The sequence below is a fragment of the Gallus gallus genome, chromosome 7 (genome assembly GCF_016699485.2).
Source record: "Gallus gallus isolate bGalGal1 chromosome 7, bGalGal1.mat.broiler.GRCg7b, whole genome shotgun sequence".
In the NCBI taxonomy this organism is placed as follows: Eukaryota; Metazoa; Chordata; class Aves; order Galliformes; family Phasianidae; genus Gallus; species Gallus gallus.
The window spans coordinates 26,517,672-26,534,742 of record NC_052538.1 but is presented as its reverse complement, the minus strand read 5'-3'; the positions used below and the strand labels follow the sequence as shown (position 1 = coordinate 26,534,742).

Here is a 17,071-nt window from a genome sequence, read left to right as displayed (position 1 = left end):
CTCTCAGGACTGGATGGTAAGTCTGAGCATGTTGCACCAGATGGTCATTTCACACAAAATAAGAGCTTTTACATATTGCATACTTCTCACTCATAGTTCATGTAGAAATAATCAATTTCAACTTAATTTGACTGACACAAATAGAAACAAACTGGCTCCATTAGCAAATACAAACACTAACTTTTGCTTTACTGGAGACATCAGAATTACAACACTGTAACTGAGTGTAAACCTGGTTTTACTAATTGAATGGCCTTAGAAGTAAAGCTCCCAGCTCATGGCACGCCGTAGTCCACAGTAACTAAGGCTGCTGTCAGCCATTTGATGTAATTGCTTGTGGTGTTCAAAACTGGATTTAAATATATATATATATATTTAAAAAATCAGGCTATAAATCAGATGAATCACAACCTCGTAACAGAAGGTAAATTATTCTCAAATATTTTATATTTGTGCATTAACACATGATTAGCCAAGAAAAAAAAAATGAAAGCCCAAGGCCAAGAAGTAACTGACAAAAGACTGAAGGGAAAAACGAGAATCCTTAATTTAAATTTTATTATGGTGTAACCAGCTGGAAGGAATTACGGGTCTGAAGCACAGTGTGCAATTGTCCTATCCTAAACATTTACTAAAACCTGCAATTCGGAACGATGCTGACAAGTGATGTCACCATTGGCAAGCGATGATTTATTTTCTTCCCTTCAAAAGAAGTCCACATTTCTCAGCAATTAGCACAAACACAGGCACAGCCTACAAGCCGTTCTGGAGACCATTTGCCTTTCTTAGTGCCAGCTGCTTTGACTCTGAGATCAAAAACATTGCAGGAAGTTCTGCACTATCGTTCTCAGTTGTCTGCCAGTAAGCAAAGAAATTCCTGCTTCAAATCCAATGGCATCAGTACATATTACTTGTTAAGTGCAGGGCAGAACGCATGCTGCCAAGCACAAGGCTGGCTTGGAGAAAACTATCATGACTTTATGCAAAAGCACTGAACACAACATGAAGCATCTTGCTAACAAGAAAGAAAAAAACCAGTAGAACTCTTAATAAATTAAGCTTCCTTCACCCTAGGATATTAGGTATGACTGGACAGAGGACTGAGTGAAGAGACTGAAGGTGCCTAAAAAGAGAAAATACTTGGCACAGCTCCATCGCTTTTAAATTTAAGTCACGGTTAAACAAGCTGGCTACCATACAAGGCCATCAGGCTACTGGTATTCCAGATTACTCACTACTGGCTTCAGCAGCCTAATGACTGCCAACTGCACAGGGCCATTCACTGTGTGAGAGAAAGGACAAAAATAGATCCAGAATGGAGGTGAGCTGCCACGCACCTCCTGGGCAGCACAGCGATGTGCTGTCCATTAACAGCGCCTTCAAACATTCGGAACAGAAAACGAAACAGGCAGACTGAGGAGCAAAAGGAAGATGACAGAGCCGAGGTGTGCTGCTTCACTGCGAAAAGCTGCTGTCGAGTGTGAAGGCGGATGGATGCAGATCCTGGCACAGCCAGACGCTACGCCATCCCCAGCACAGAGCGGGCAACCATCCTGCAGTACCCACAGGATGCCTACTCCACCACAGCCTATGGGTGCTCTCTTGGACAACCCAACACAGAAGAATCTGAACAAGGCTGATCAACAATAAAAGTGACTTTCTTTTTTCAAATTTATTTGTAGTGAATCACAACTTCTTGCCTCTCTTGCTCCCCTCCCGTGAAAGGCATAAGTACCTCCAGAAAATGTCTCTTTTTTTAACACCAGGTGTTAACATGTCAACTGCTGCTAATCCAGCTCTTACAGGGATGGTTTTGTCTAAGAGATTGTGTATGCAACTCCTTCAAGAACAGAAAGGAACTCTCCAACATACAAATGTGGATAAACTTCTGGAATGTAAACATTAACGTATGTAATTACTGCATTACCAGAAGTAGTATGCATTTATCAAAACATTTAAATGTAACATTTTCCAACAAATGTCGGCCCAGCCAAAGTTGAAGGGAGGCTGTATACCCTACAAGGGTAACTGTATATCCCATTAGGTCATTGCCCCTACCGTAACGTACAGAGGCATTTGACAATACTGATGTCAAAAAGGAGGGCTTAGTTTCATTTTACCCATGCTTTGTAGGTTTTTGATACTTGGCTCAATTAAATCAATACATTCTATAGAGGTATGTAAACAATCCTGGCAGAGAGATTGAGATGAAATCAACAGATCTGGATTGGCCAATGACAATGTCTTCATTAACTCGAACACCTTATTTATCCCTGAGCACCTTAATATTGTTTCCCCAAATCTCACTGAAGAACACGTAACTATTTCAGAAGAATGTAAAACGGCATTTGGATCATCTGGGTCCTGCAAGTCCCGCTTCCCTTCACTGCTGTTTTGTTGTCTTCTTAAAAAAGTGTCATCTCCTCCCTCCCCCTCTCGTTGTTGTTTTGTTAAACATGTACTGCAATACCTTTAAAAAAAATCACCTTATCAAACACCTACAGACACACTACAGACTACAAAAATATTGCATAGGAACGTCAGTGGGCATAGTCTCACAACATGAGAGAAAATGCTAAGTTTTTCTTTAAAACATTATGGCAACATTCTAATTTTTTTTTTTTTCCTTTTAAAAATCAAGTGGTTTCACTTTATTTCAAAATTGTACAAAATGGCCATGGCTGTTTATAAAAAAAGTCTCTGTCTTGAGAACGTGTGAAGTCTCAGGTGCATTAACAAAAGACCTGGAACCATTCACAGTGCAGCGGAAAGCTTCTTTTGAGGCAGACGTTACAATTCATCCTTCTTCTTTCCTACTCTCTCATGGTCTCTTTCTCTAAGGGTTCGCATGAACGTGGTGAATCCAGCCTCCTGTTTTAGAAGAAAAAAAATATATGGGTCATATATATATACAATTTTTTGAACAAATCCACAACCAGAACTATGTGCCAAGAAGACTTTCAGCTTCTGTGTCCAACGGCCAATGGAAGCTGGCACATTATCAACTAAGGAACAGTTATTGCTTCTGTGTTGCTCCATCATGCAGTACTCCGGCCCTGTGCTGCTCTGCTAAAAGGCAAGGAGAAAAACATCCAGAGAGATTCCACAGTTCACCATTTCTCACAAGCAATTGTGAAGAGATGGGGCACAGAAAGACCCCAGCGCTCAGAGAAGGTTGAAAACTGCCCCCAGAAATGCCACATATGCCTTTTTGCTGAAACTGCTCAAAGAATTCTCCTGCCTTACTTGTAAGCCATTTGTGCCATTCTGAAATCTGTTTGTGGATCGTTTGTTGCCTATACACATATTTGCCACTGCTCCTCATCCCATAATAGCTTTGCTAATGACTTCCCTCCTCCTCCACATATCCAGATGAAGAGAATTATAGTTTTTCAAAATACTATCAAAATTACAGTCAAAATTTTAAATCTGGATGTCTAGACATCAACCTTTGTATTTCAACAACTGTGTCAAGACTGCTTTTCTAAAGCTGTCGAGTGCCTTCTTTTGGAAGGTACAAGGTAATTGGCCAAGGTGGTTCAAAAGGTGCCATCGTGCTCATGAGAAGTCCTTTACAGAACAATGCTTTGTTACTGAAACAGATATGTGAACAGAGCTGGAAGCTCCATGGAGGGCACTACGCAAAGCACTGCCACCACTGGAGATAACAAAACCTAAATGATGCTGCAGAAGCAGAAGACCATGGGGCTGAGAGGTGGAAAGGGAACACAGCTGTCAGCAGCAGCAAACGTGATGTTCTTGTTGGGTAATTTAATTTTAGCCAATAAATGTTTGGCTGCATGCAGAGTATTAGTCAGTCTACTTTCCGGCACTGGGATAATCATCTCCCAACTGCTGTGGCCTCAGAGCACCCCTGTCTTGCTAAATTCTTTTTATCAGCCACCTCCTTTCACCTATCATTTCTGTAAGCAGGCGTTGGAAATATGAAGATCGTAGCTGAAATTGTACTTAATTGTTGGCTACTGCACCCAACTTTACTTTTAAGAAAAGATCCCCAATCTGAACTTAACACAGTATCCATAACAACGCCTGGATCAGCTCCTCAAACTGGCAATTACTGTGGTCCTAATGCTGGAGAAAACTGGGAGGCCAAGCTCCACGAAGGCTTCCCTAAGATCCTGACTGAGAAAGAACCTCAGAATCTGGCTTTTTTTCCTTCATGCTCCCCTATAATTTAGCACACTGTAACAGCAGCAATGACTTTCACACAGGGCTCTTTTATTAAGATGACTGGATAGCCTGAAGACCCCAGGTTCTTTTCTTGTAGACCTTAGCTTCTCTCAGCAATCAATCACTGCTGACAAGTAACCTCTCTCCACATGCTTATGACAAAGAACACACAAATAACTACATTGGTTCCTTATTTTCAGGCATTTTACAACCACAGAACACATTATGCCATTTCTGCCCACTGTACTCATAGTGTATAATTAGATGGCCACAGCAGGACAAAGGGATGAAACTTGAGCCCACTGGCTAGATGGCACAGTTGGTCTATCCATCCTGAGCTACACGACTGAGTCCGACTCAGTGAGAATGAGACATTTAGCATCCCCTGGTCTCCAAAGGACGGCTTTGTCCCTGCTGTGAAACCAATGGTCTGTTTGGCAGCCTGATAGAACTGAAGCACGTTTACAGTATATGCATGAACTGGCTCCAGAAGTGACAGGAGCAAGATCTGTATCTTTTGGCATTTCTGCACCAAGCAGCAGCCCTTGCAATACATCCTCCACTTTCTCTCAGTGCAAACCGACTTCAGATTTCAGCTTGAAAAATTAAATATGTAACCAAGCATTACCAAATCTTCTTTTTCCTCTTCTCATATTCCTAAAATAAACCAAATAGTTTTGTAATACAGAAATGCACAGTGGCGCAGTATGCAGTGATTCATCTGTGAGTGTCAGTAACAGAAGCAGCCTTTCAGCATGATAAAAAATTTACCACGCAGCATTTATTCTTTTGCAAGGCAGGCAGAGAACTTCCTCCCTTTATCAGGTGATGACTCTTGCTTTTACTCACCCCTCTCTCTCCAGTATATTTTTCCACAAACTTCCCGTAGTTGTAATAGTTGAAGGTGGGGTAGCCATCAACTCCCTCCTGCTTGCACAGGTCATGATTCTGATCTTTGGCACAGTCCACCGCAGCGTAGGCGATCTGAAATGCAAGAGATCAGCGTGAGGCAGCAGAAGACCAAGCAAGCCTCCACGGTCAGGATGCTGCTGCAGCTTATACATACTGTTGGGAGAGACTCATGTCTTCTGCCAAGAGCACAGCAAAGGAGTGCCGTCCAGGAGTGCTGTCCATTGAGCAGTGCCAGGAGGGAAGCAGGCTGCTTGCGCACAGCTCGCCTGCCTTCATCTGTTGTTTAGATTTTTTTTTCCATGTTTTGTTTTTTTTTTTTTGTCTATCCTTTAATGCAGGGGCTGTATGTATGCACAGCCATTAGCTAAATGGGCTTTAATTCCTTCTGAAGCCTCTAGATGCTACTGTCACACAAACAACCGAGCAGGACGCAGCCTGCCTGCTCAGCAGGGAATACGAGTTAGTGCAGCCCCAGAGCACCAGCTCGGGCTAACTCTAGTTTGGAGCATTTGACATTTGGAACCCGAACCTGTGAAGTACTGAGAATGGGCTGCACTTAACATTTCTGATGTTAAATCAGAATGCAGTTCACAGCAGCGGAGCCCTGTGCTGCCATTTCACACCGAATGCGCGGTGAGCGGCAGCTCTGGCTCTGAGCACAGGCTGCTTGCCTTCACAACCCCATTACGTGCTTTGCTGAAGAGTAAGCAGGCTTAAGCACAAGCTGTGTCAAAAACCTACAAACTAGAAGAATAATTTTTGCAGTCGTGGGTTAGCACAGTCAGGTGCTCATTTCGCAGCAGACACATCTTCCCTTCAGATTTCCACTACAGGTGCCTCCTTCAAACAATATGACCAAGACACCTTGTGCTTGCGTGACTCTGAGGCTGCTGCTGAACTGTTTTTCCATAATTAAAAGGTCACTTAATGTGCCACAATGCCCTCCAGTCTCACGGTGACACTGCCCGAAGACCCCGTCTCATTAACCTAACAGCAATTAAAGAGAATGGAAAAGCCAACTTCGTTAACCTGCTTGTTTTGTTTTGGCTCTCAAAGCCTGATGAACCAACGCTCAGTAGGCTCTAACTTGGGTCCACCTTCAGATGGAAAACACACGTAAGGGATGTAATACTCTTACCTTAAATATTTGGTTTGCTTTCCTGTTTGGAACATTTGTAAGGCTATTACACAGACAGGGCTCTTGACAGCTGTTAAAAACGGGGATGATCACAACTTTTTTTTTTCCCTCTTATGAACAGAAAGACTCCTACTCATACACAGCCAGTTACACAAAAGGGCAGGAATAATAGACTGTGAAGAGGTTCATCCAAGTATTTATGTCTTCTTAACCTTAGCAGTCAGCCAAAATTCAGAGCCCTGTTGGTTACCCCTCTGTACAAGAAAGCTCACAATGGAGACAAACACTTATGTGATGTCACCATATTATTTACAAAAAATACTGAAGTCCCGGCTCCCTGAAAGCAGGAAGAATAAGTAAAACTGCTTTTCTTCCCCCCTCAACTTCTCTAATACCACACAGGGAGAGATTAGAGTCAGAAAAGAGGGGAGGGTAAATGTGCAGTGATCCAGATCTTAGTAGTCGAACTGAGACTCGGAGCTGTCACGACTGATGATCCACCTGTTCTCAGTCAAAGCCTTGGAGATTAGGAAAACTAATTGTTATTACACTGCCAGGGAGAAAAGCCTTTTGTCTGCACCTCCTTGGAATCATCTAGGCTGGCTTTGGCTGAAGGAAAGAACCCCATTTACTTTACAAAAGGCTTTTATGAGAATAGATCTCAGCGAGGAGAAGGTATGGTAAAGGAATGCAGTGCACTAAGCCACTGTTAATTTTGTTCAATACTGTTATTTGATGCCTCTAATCAGATGACTGAAGGGCTACAATCATAGTATCAGAGAATCACAGAACCATTAAGGTTAGAAAATACCATCCAGTCCAACCCCAACCCATCCCCACTAACATCAGTGCCACATCCACAGTGTTCATTGAACACCTCCAGGGATGGTGACTCCACCACCTCTCTGGGCAGCCTGTGTCCAAGCATCACCAAGTGGTGTGGTCACGCTGGTCCCTCCAAATCAGGTATTTTGTTCTCCTATGTTTACAGGAGGAACTGTGAACAGCTCAAACTGTGTCTACCAACAGCAACTGCATTAACTGTTTGCATTTACTCCATTCCCCTCACGAGTTTCGTTGTGTAAGAGCCTGAAATACAGCTCTCCTCTACAGCACAAGGTGCTCCACCCGTGTGTTTGTAAAGGCAGTTTGTTTCATTCTGACTATGTTTTTATGGACTGTGAATATTCAGCTCCATTTCTGACAGCAGTTTTCAGCTCACCACCATAGGGAAACGTCACAGCAGCCCACAAAAGGAAGTCTTTGCTTGAGTCCTGGCTCAAGCAAGCAGCCACAGATTGCAGGGAGGTGCCGCTCTCATTCTCAATCTTATCAAAGATCAGCTTTTGTGTCATTACAGAAAGAAACTGAGTCAGAAAAAACAAGTGCTGAAAAATTTCTACCAACGTTTGGTTCTCAGGTGAGAGACTTTTGGGGAACGCTGTTCCCAGAAACAACATTTAATTTCTTGAGCATTCCTAACTTTCCTATAACCGGAGGGCGAAAGAAATTCACTAAAAAAAACCATTTTGAGATATATAAACAAGAACAACGCTGCTTTATCTGCAGCACGCACAAAACTCCATGGGGTTATGGATTCCCCATCAACCAAAGCTGCACCGCCTGAAATATTGACAACACGTCATTATACAGAAGTTCTCCCTCCAGAGGCAGTGCTGCTCAGGTTTATCACTATCCTGGTCAGTAACCGTGGCAGGAACAGAACAGTCACTGAATGAGAAGAAAGTCAATCAGAAGACTTCAGTGCCTGAGGAAATTCCCTACAATATATCCAGCCTTCCTGATGTTACTGGTGGTTCCTCACAACTGCTATGCAGCTTATAACAATAATTAATAACACCAGCTTAGTGTGAACAACAATAGTAATATCAAGTTTGTATGAATTTCTCCTGTGTTCCATAGTTGGTGAAGTTTAGTATGATTCTATCAACACCTGGAAAATAGATTTATCTCCTAAGTCCCACAGCAACATAATATGGTTTTAACAAACAAGCAAGAACTGAACTGTAGAGTCACAAAATGAACTCTGCATCTGAATGTGAGCAATGCACATCCAGCTCTAAAGAGCACTTAAAAAGGGAAATGAGCACGGCACACTGTTCACATGAAGTGCTCTGATCAGGAGTGCCGAGCTGTTGCAAACATTGGAACTTTTCAGCGAGGTGCTTAAGCAGAAGTGGAGTTATGCTCAAAGTGTGACCATTGATCTCCACATGCCTCAAATGTAACAATCATAGAATCATAGCATCATCAAGGGATGATGCTGTTCTTGTTAATTTTACCCAAGCAAGTATTAGAAGGTAGTAGTAGTATTTCCAGCATCATCTAATCATACATCAGCAGCCACAGTTCCCTTCCAAAAGGATTACGGAAGCAACTTTTTCTTGTAGAGGGATCTTGCAGTTAAGGAACAAAATTACAGCTACTGGTTCAAACAGATGTGTAGAAAATTGAAAGTGGGATTCCTTGACCTCCCAATAACTCCCTTCTATTTTTAAACCCCTTTCATTTTAACTGTTGGTCTCCCAGTTGCTATACAGTGATACAGTAAAAATATCTCCTGCAATCACAGTTTCTCTCCTGCTAAAATATGCACTGCCATACACTGCTTTATTGATTCAAGGAATAAATCTCTGCTGGAGCTAATATTGACTCTTGTTATGAAAATGGAAGTGAATAACTGAATATTGATTTGAGGAGGGAATGATATATGATAAGCTTAAAAAAATTAAAATAAATCTAAAATTGCAACATGGAGAAGAATGCTACTAAGCAATGGCTTTAAAGTATAGTCAATTCCATATGACATTTACTTGACTATGAGGAAAAAAAGTCTGTTGTTGCCAAATGTCTTAAAAATACCTATGAGAAAGACAGATGCACACTCTTTTCTATGATTACTCCATAGTTTCTATTTATATTTCCTGCTCTGGATCCTAACAGTTACGAACTAGCCTGCTAAAGTTTGTTGAGATTCAGCTACTGTCTCCAATGCAAATGGCCTCGTGAATGGATAATTCATTATCAGATGTCCTGATGTACCATAGCAGCATTACCATGGCTGCAATTTATCAGCCGTTCTCAAAGCGGGCCTATTTGTAAAGGAAAGATCCATTAGAAGTCATCAAGATGTACAGTGCTACCACTACCATCTTTAACGAGCCTAATTAAAAAGAAATTCAACACATTCTTTTTAAGCGAAAGGAGATCAAATTCTTGGCCCAATTTAAGTATTTAACACATTTGGATAACTCTACACAGTACAGTTGAACAAACTGCTCACAGAAGCTGTGGGTGCCCCATCCCTGGAGGAGTTAAAGGCTGAGTTGGATGGGACGCTGGGCAGCCTCTTCTGGTTTGGGGCAACCAGCCCACAGCAGGGGCAGACCTCAATGATCTTCAATGTCCCTTCCAACCCAAGCCATTCTGTGGTTCTATACATTGCCTTCGTGGTTATCATCATGTTCAAAGCCTAAAAACAGGGCCACAAAGCCGAAGCACAATACACACGGGGACTCACCAGTCTCACTGTAAATCGCAGCTCCCTGCTGGCACACCAGCTCAGCCCAGGAGCTGCAGTCCTCCCAGCAATCCCTGCTACTGCAGTTTCAATACAAACCCATTTGCAGTGCTCTGATCTGGGTCAATGCATTTGTACATGAATTGTCTTCTCTGGAACTGGAGAAGACTGGCCAATCCACAGCCTCTTTGGAAGGTTACAGAGATTTGTTACTGAGAGGGCCTGAAGAGTCAATAGCTTTCCTACAGCTAATCCAAACCGGAGCATTACAAATCAATTCCTTCAAGCCGAACGTTCCAAATAAGGCAGAATGCAGATTTTTGAAGATTTAGCTGGTGCCCTTTCAAGAGTCTCCACAGCAGTTAGTGCGCGTCTTCCATCTGTTCTGCAAAGCAACAACCCTCACGTGTGCATCTTCTGGTTTTGGTCACTGCCAAAACTCCGGCTGCAAAACAGAGGCCAAAGGCTTTCCCCTAGCAGCTGTATGCAAAGGCCGCAGCCCTCAAGGCAAGGACATTCCACATGTTTTTTTTTCTTCTTTCTTTCTTTCTTTTTGAATAACTGAAAACAACACACTTGCTGTCTCACTGGACCAGCCTGTCCCACATCTGCTCTTCCTGGCACTGAATGCCTCCAGGCCCACAGAGCCATGCAGGCAGCCCGAGATCTGCAAGAGCCCTCCCTGGTTACACCCAGGGCTGTGCTCCTAGGCCAGCACCCAGGCTCCCTGCCTCCGTGACACCACCAGCAGCGATGTAGCCACCAAGCTGACACATGGAGCCAGCGTTCCAAGCACAGCACTTCTGAACTCTGACTCCAGCAGTGCGGATGATGTAAAGGCAAACAGTGCCACACGCATCCCTACAGGGGATGCTGCACCAAAATCACCCTGTTACTGCCAATCCTAAGAGCCACAGACAGGTTTTAGCAGCTTCGAGTTCTGTTCGTCTTTAAAATTCCTATGTAAAGACGCAAAGTCTCCCAGAGGACACCTGTTAAGATACCATTTGCAACCATTTGCAGCTGGAATGTTTTTCATTTTTCTTTGGCTTCTGCAGAATTAAATGTTTAATTAAAGGACCACCCCTGCTGGAAAGAAGATATGGTTTAAATGCTACTCCTGTAAAGTGAAAAAATCTTCCTCCAGGGAAAAAGAAGAAAAAAAGACAGAAAAAAGCCAGAACCACAGGCTCAAAATGAATACACTTAGTAATCCTTCTGTGTTTCTGAAGGAAAAAGCACTTCTCTTTACTTTAGGCATTATTTTTAGAGAAGTTTTAAACCCCACAGAAGCACGAATTAGTGAAACATTTAGGCTCAGCCAGTCTGAAACATGGGGATATGCCCAGCATGGCTTGTGGGAACAGCTGGGCACCCTTAAGTTTTAAGTAGACTTGTTGCCTTTCCCACAGGGGCAACTACTGGAAGCAAGAAACCTTGGCAGGTTATGGCTGTACACAATTAAACAGTGTTCCCCAGATAATCAATCCCTGGCACTTTTGTAAGTTGCTAGGGTGGAATAGCATCATTTTCCCTAATTGCACACACCTCCCCAAAATTATACCAGTCCTTGTATTCCCTACTGGCCCTCCTGTTCCAACTCATTACATTTTATACCTCTCTACCTCAGCCTTACACTGAAATCAAGAACTGCAACCGCCAACTACAGCTCTGCTCTGAGCCCTCTCATAACCTGCAGTCCAAGCTGAGAGCTTCACAAACCTGCATTTACCACCCCTATGTCCAATAACGTCCAATAACCGTGCTATGATTCACATCGGTTGCTAATATATCCTGGGGCTCTGATAAGCAAGTTTCACACTGTCTGGGATATTTGCTTCACCTCCTCCAGGTGAAATTTTAATGAATTTAGGAGGAAGCGGCTTTATTTAGAACTACAGGAAGGTGGGAAAACAAGGATACGTCCTTAGCGATCTCAGGAAGAAACAAGAAACCAAAAGGCACTGATTTACAGCAATAAGAGAAGTGAGAGCTGCATGCCTCTCAATCTTCCACATGCAACCTGGGCCTGAGGGTGTAAGCGAGGGACTACTGATTTGATGCATTCGGTGATAGAGGAATGATTTCTTTCCTGACAATCTTTAGCTTCTGTGAGTTACAGAAAAAAAAAAAACACACAGGGAGGAGGAAAAAGCACCACAAATTCATCCCTTGGGGCAGCACGCAGACTCACAGGGGTGTAACTGTTTCAAAATTACCTTTTCATTTCCCTACTGAATTGAATCTTTTCCCTGCCTCAGCTAAACGCAGAGCCACCATGGCATTAGAACAAACACCGAGATCAGAATGAAATACGGTTCAGACAGAGATAATAAGCATGTTTCTAAGCACTTATCTGCTTAAGCCAGTGGCTCAGGTTTTGGTTTTTTTTAATCCCAGACATACGTGCCCTCAGTTAAAATGGCTCAGCTGATGCAGGGAAATGAAATGGTGAGCTTTGGCCATCAGATGAACCTGCAAGGCAGAAGCATGAAGGCCCTTAAGAAGGGCACAACATCCCAGACTCAGGCCAGCCAACCAACAGGAACGTAATATATTTATGCGAGCAAGGGGTAGTTATACAATTGAGGTTCTCAAGTCTGTCACAAAACTTGTGGTTTATGCCTGACAAGAGATGAAGGGGAATGGAGCTGTGAATTATCTTTTATTAATCTTTCACTGAGAAACAACGTGCCTCGCTTCATAGGAAAGAACTCTTGCACGAAGGACTGAACAGAAAATACAACAAATAAAAGAAAGCAAAGCAGCTGTTAAAAGCATAACTCAGTTTGACCCAAAAGAGACAGCCCTTCAGATGCACATGCACGTCCATTAGTTCAACAGCAATTTTACCTGCAAGCCTACCACCTCATCCGTAAGCAAAGCCTGCAAAGCACAGATGGAAAGTTCTTAAATATCTCCGAAACGATCAACAGCAAATTAGTTACCTTTCGGTCTTCTTTAAAGACTTCGGCAGCAGTCGTAAAATGTGGAATGGCATTTTTGCAGTGAGGGCACCCTGTGTGATGTAAGTAGAAAAGAACAACACAAACGTTAGTTGTAAATAAGAGACTACGACAAACTCAAGACACGTAGGTGAATGAGGGGAATAACTGTATTAAAAATAATTCTAGGTGAGAGTTCTCCAGCTGTGGGAGGAATAGAGCAGGACTAGGCATCTGCAGACCATGTGTCCCAGCTACATGAACTCAAGCACGTGTTTAAAATCCTGCAAGCAATATAAGCATATACTTACATTTAAGTCCCCATTTAGGGACCAGGGGCCAGTCCCCGTAGCCAGTCACTTAAGTGCACTGAACGATCACTAGCCACAAACAGGCAAACCATTTCTGTGCTCTGTGCTTCCTCGTGGGTATTACCACATAGGCTATAACTGCTGTTGCCACAGATACAACTGCATTTGGAGACAGGAATAAAGACAGTTCTGTGGTGAACAGGAGGAGGCTGGAATTTAGAAAGGAAGTTGTTGGAACAAAAACTGTCTTAAAACCCACGAGGAGCATTTGGATGTGTTTGGGAATTGTCTGTGCTAGAGCCAAGGCACTGGGATTGCAAGGGAGGGGAAGAGCAAGTCCAGCAGGCAACACATCCTCATGTACAGGGAGGAGTTCAGCCCCAGGTTAGGATGACTGCTGCTGGCCTTCCCGACTCTCCCCCCACTTATCACAAAATGGGCAACCCCAGAAAGGTTTTACAGACAGCGAGCAAGGACCCCAAGCTTTGTGGGGGAGCCTGCGTGACAGCTGCAGGTACCGTACAGTGCTGAACAAAGGGCCGCTTTGTCCCTTCCCGTACAGAAAATACACAGTAAACGTACTCAAACATTTCAAAAGAAAACACATACATGAAACAGGAACAGCTCTCTTGATTCAGCATTCAGATTTGAGTGCTCTTACCTCAAATGTGAGGCTTGCTGTCTGCTTAATCTAAACTGCTCTCTAAATATCAATACACAGGAAAACTTTGAAAAACAAAGTGCCTGCATCTCTGAAACCTCCCTCCCAAGTAGATCCCAAGCAAACTCTCAGGACACTTTTTTTTCTGCTCAGATGCAGGAAAAAAAAGGAACGGATGCACTTCCATCAAGCCCACATAACTCTATGAAGGCACAAGAGTTCATCCTGGTATTATTTCTGGGTAAGAACAGATGAGTTGCTCACAAGCTCCAATTATAGCTTATGCTACTGCTGTTCATCTTTGTAAAACACTGGTAAAGAAGCGGCTGCACTAATTTTAATTCAGAACTGAACAAATGCCCTCTTAGGCTCAAAGCCACTGCCTCAAACTGCACTTGCTCTTCAGGGTGAGAAGAAACAGTATCTGTGCATGAACTCTGCACATCCCTTTTCACGAAGGAAAAGCTGCATACCCCTTTGATGTCGACCAAAATACAATTTCATTACTTACACACACTGCGTTGAATTTTATTTTTTCTTTAAAATGGGATTTCAAAAGCACTGCTATGACACATGTATAAATGCCACTGAAAGTCTATGCAGTGCCTAATAGCACCAAGAAGTCAAAGGGACATTTCCTGGGAAACAGAGTCACTTCTCCAAATTCACCTTACTGACCTCAAACTCTGTGCAATATAATGGCAGCCTACCCTGATGGCAGCTGTACTTCAGCTGGAGCCTGCATGTCCTCCACAGCCTGCAAAACTTTAACTTTGTTGAGCAGTTCAGCATCTGTCAGGGAGAAACTGGTCAAGAAAGGAAAGGAGGAGGAAGGGGCTACTGCTTCAGGCTGCCAGCACTGCTCACATCCCAATAGTCCACGTCAGCAACCCATCTTCTCTCTCACCATTTGCCTGTTCCATCTGCCCGACACTGAAAAGTCCTCAGGTCAAGCCTGTCTCCTGACACATCTTTGCTTATGTCCTGTACTGTGAGGTGAATGCCACTGTTAGCCTGTTAACATTGCTCTACAGAAATAACTCAGAACTGGCAACAACATCTAAAAGCAATTTCGGAGAGGAAAAAGAACAACAATAAGAAAAATCAGACTAAAACTGGAATGCTTGCTCTAGTCTACATGTTCATACACTGCAGTTTATTGGAAAACATGGTGCCCAACTGCTACACCTAAACACACTGGCCCCAAAATCCTGAAACTTTTCAGGTCCCTACTTCTGCCCATCATCTTGAGCTTGAAATTTAAATTTCACCAAACACCAACTTTCAAATTCTCAACAGAAGACATCTCAAGAGAAATGCAAGACTTCACATTGTCTTGCTGTATGATACATCAGCAACACGGATCCCACATTGCATTTGCTGGAACTGGAAGGATGGGGCATTTGGTAAGGATTTGCTTTAAGCTCCTTCTCAAGCTGCAGCAGGTCAGAGCTCTCCATGAGCCACGCTATCCAACAAAATGAGAACAACCTGAACAGGAGATCATGTGCTGATGGTTTAGAGAAGCGTCAGCAGATGCATGTTTGTAAGGCCAAAAGGGAGCATCCAATTATCCACACTGTATTTTGGAAATAGTAGGCAAGAGTAAACGTGCTATAAGGTTATGGTCAACAGCAGCACATGAAGATCATCGCAGGATCATTCAGGTTGGAAAAGACCATTAAGATCACCTAGCTCAACCGCTGACCCATTCCCACCATCCCCACTGACCACATCCCTCAGTGCCACATCTCCATAGTTCCTGAACACCACCTGGGACAGTGACCCCACCACCTCCCTGGGTGAATGACTATCATGTAACACAAAACACCTGGAAAAGTAATCTGTACTCACAACGTTCGCCTTCTATTTTTGTGACCTACTCATCTTCCCATTCTAATACCAACTGAGAAGAAGCTTACCTTCAAGCTCCATACCTCCCCTCCCTTCTCTCTTGGCCCAGCATCATTTCTTTACTGCACTGTGCTTGCAAAACTAAAACACGACCATATGGCTTTTGGCAGAGATAACTCTGAGTCCAGTAGGCATTTTGTTAGCCTTGGACATCCATCCACGGAACAGATGTGAACGCTGTGCTGAATTCCCAAGGAGCTTCACAGAGTCACCGAAAAAAGGGGGAAGGAGCATATCATATGGAATAGCAGAACTTCATCTGTTACAATTTAGAAGGATTGCCAAATGTAGCAAACACTTGGAAGTCACCCAACCCAGTCATTCTATTTAAGGCACACATGCCAAAAAAATAAAAGCAGAGGTTGACGTCTTCATTTTGACAGACAGAAAACTTGTTCTCCCCATTCCCTCTTCACACCCACTATCACACATTTATTTTTAAGTGTTAACGCTACCTTCCAGATCTGAAAGTGAAAAGAAAGGAAATGTACTGAGCGCTGTACACGGGGGACAGGAAAGCATGTGGACTCCTAGGAAAGGATTTTCCAGATAGGCTGCCACTAAAGGAAAATAAACTGGTGGCATCTGAAGGTATGAGTAAGGTGTCAAGAATCAAAATGTCCTATATCCTTCTCAGCTGTATTTATAGGACTTTAAGTTGCTGTGGACTGAAGATAGGAAGATTAATTTCATTTTAGTCGATCAGTCTGGGGCCTATTGTAGAAGCACATGCTTCCTACAAGGCCAGGAGGTGGATTTTCAATTGAGCATCATTGAAAGTAGCCCATCAGGGGCAGAGACCTCTAACACCTACAGGTCTTTGCTTTGCCCATTTTTCTGTCTTTGTTCCTACGTTATTATCAGATTTGATCTTAACAGGATTAACAGCAAACACGAACTGAGCAGTGATTTCCTGTGTGATTTGATAAATCTGTAAGAAATCTGCTCCGGGAAAATCCAGACTTTCCACAGAATCCCAGCATTGGCCCTCAAAACCTCTATAACCACTTCCGAAAATGGTGAGCTAACTTCATTTCCTAATGCGGACACACGTGCATCACCTGGCAGGAAAACAAGAAACCTCAAAATCTAATGCACACGCAGCAACGTGTTAGGGCTGCTCTGTGTTCCTGGCCTCCAAACGATACAACCTTGGTAAGCTCTGGTCAGATCTTCTCACATCTCCAAATCTTGCACTCTAGAGGCCCTTCCATGCAACACAGAGGTACCTGTTGTGCCTAACCACTGCAACATGCCAGGACAACAAGACAGCTTGCTTACACCGTACGCTCATGGATTCACATGAGAACACCTGCAACAGAGATGCCCTAAGATCTCCTTGTCTTTGTACTACAACATTAAAAGTCTTATGTGAACCAACATCAGACTTTTTTTTACTTTATTATTCATGCTGTAAAGTTGGTTAGGGCTGGGAAGGTGCACTGCAGCACAGTCACA

At 43.2% G+C, this 17,071-nt stretch overlaps 1 protein-coding gene across 2 annotated transcripts in view; it reads right to left on the bottom strand.

Annotated features, from left to right (window-relative positions):
- Positions 1 to 523: 523 nt before the first annotated feature.
- The window catches only part of PDIA5 (protein disulfide isomerase family A member 5), a 91,999-nt gene continuing 75,451 nt past the window's right edge, over positions 524 to 17,071 (bottom strand). For both annotated transcript variants that reach the window (XM_422097.8, XM_025152431.3), the window contains exons 15-17: positions 12,731 to 12,801; positions 5,041 to 5,175; positions 524 to 2,871 (exon numbers count right to left, since the gene is read on the bottom strand). In XM_422097.8, coding sequence (XP_422097.5) covers positions 2,791 to 2,871; positions 5,041 to 5,175; positions 12,731 to 12,801 — 287 coding nt within the window. In that variant the 3' untranslated portion in view covers positions 524 to 2,790. The remainder of the gene's footprint in view (positions 2,872 to 5,040; positions 5,176 to 12,730; positions 12,802 to 17,071) is intronic.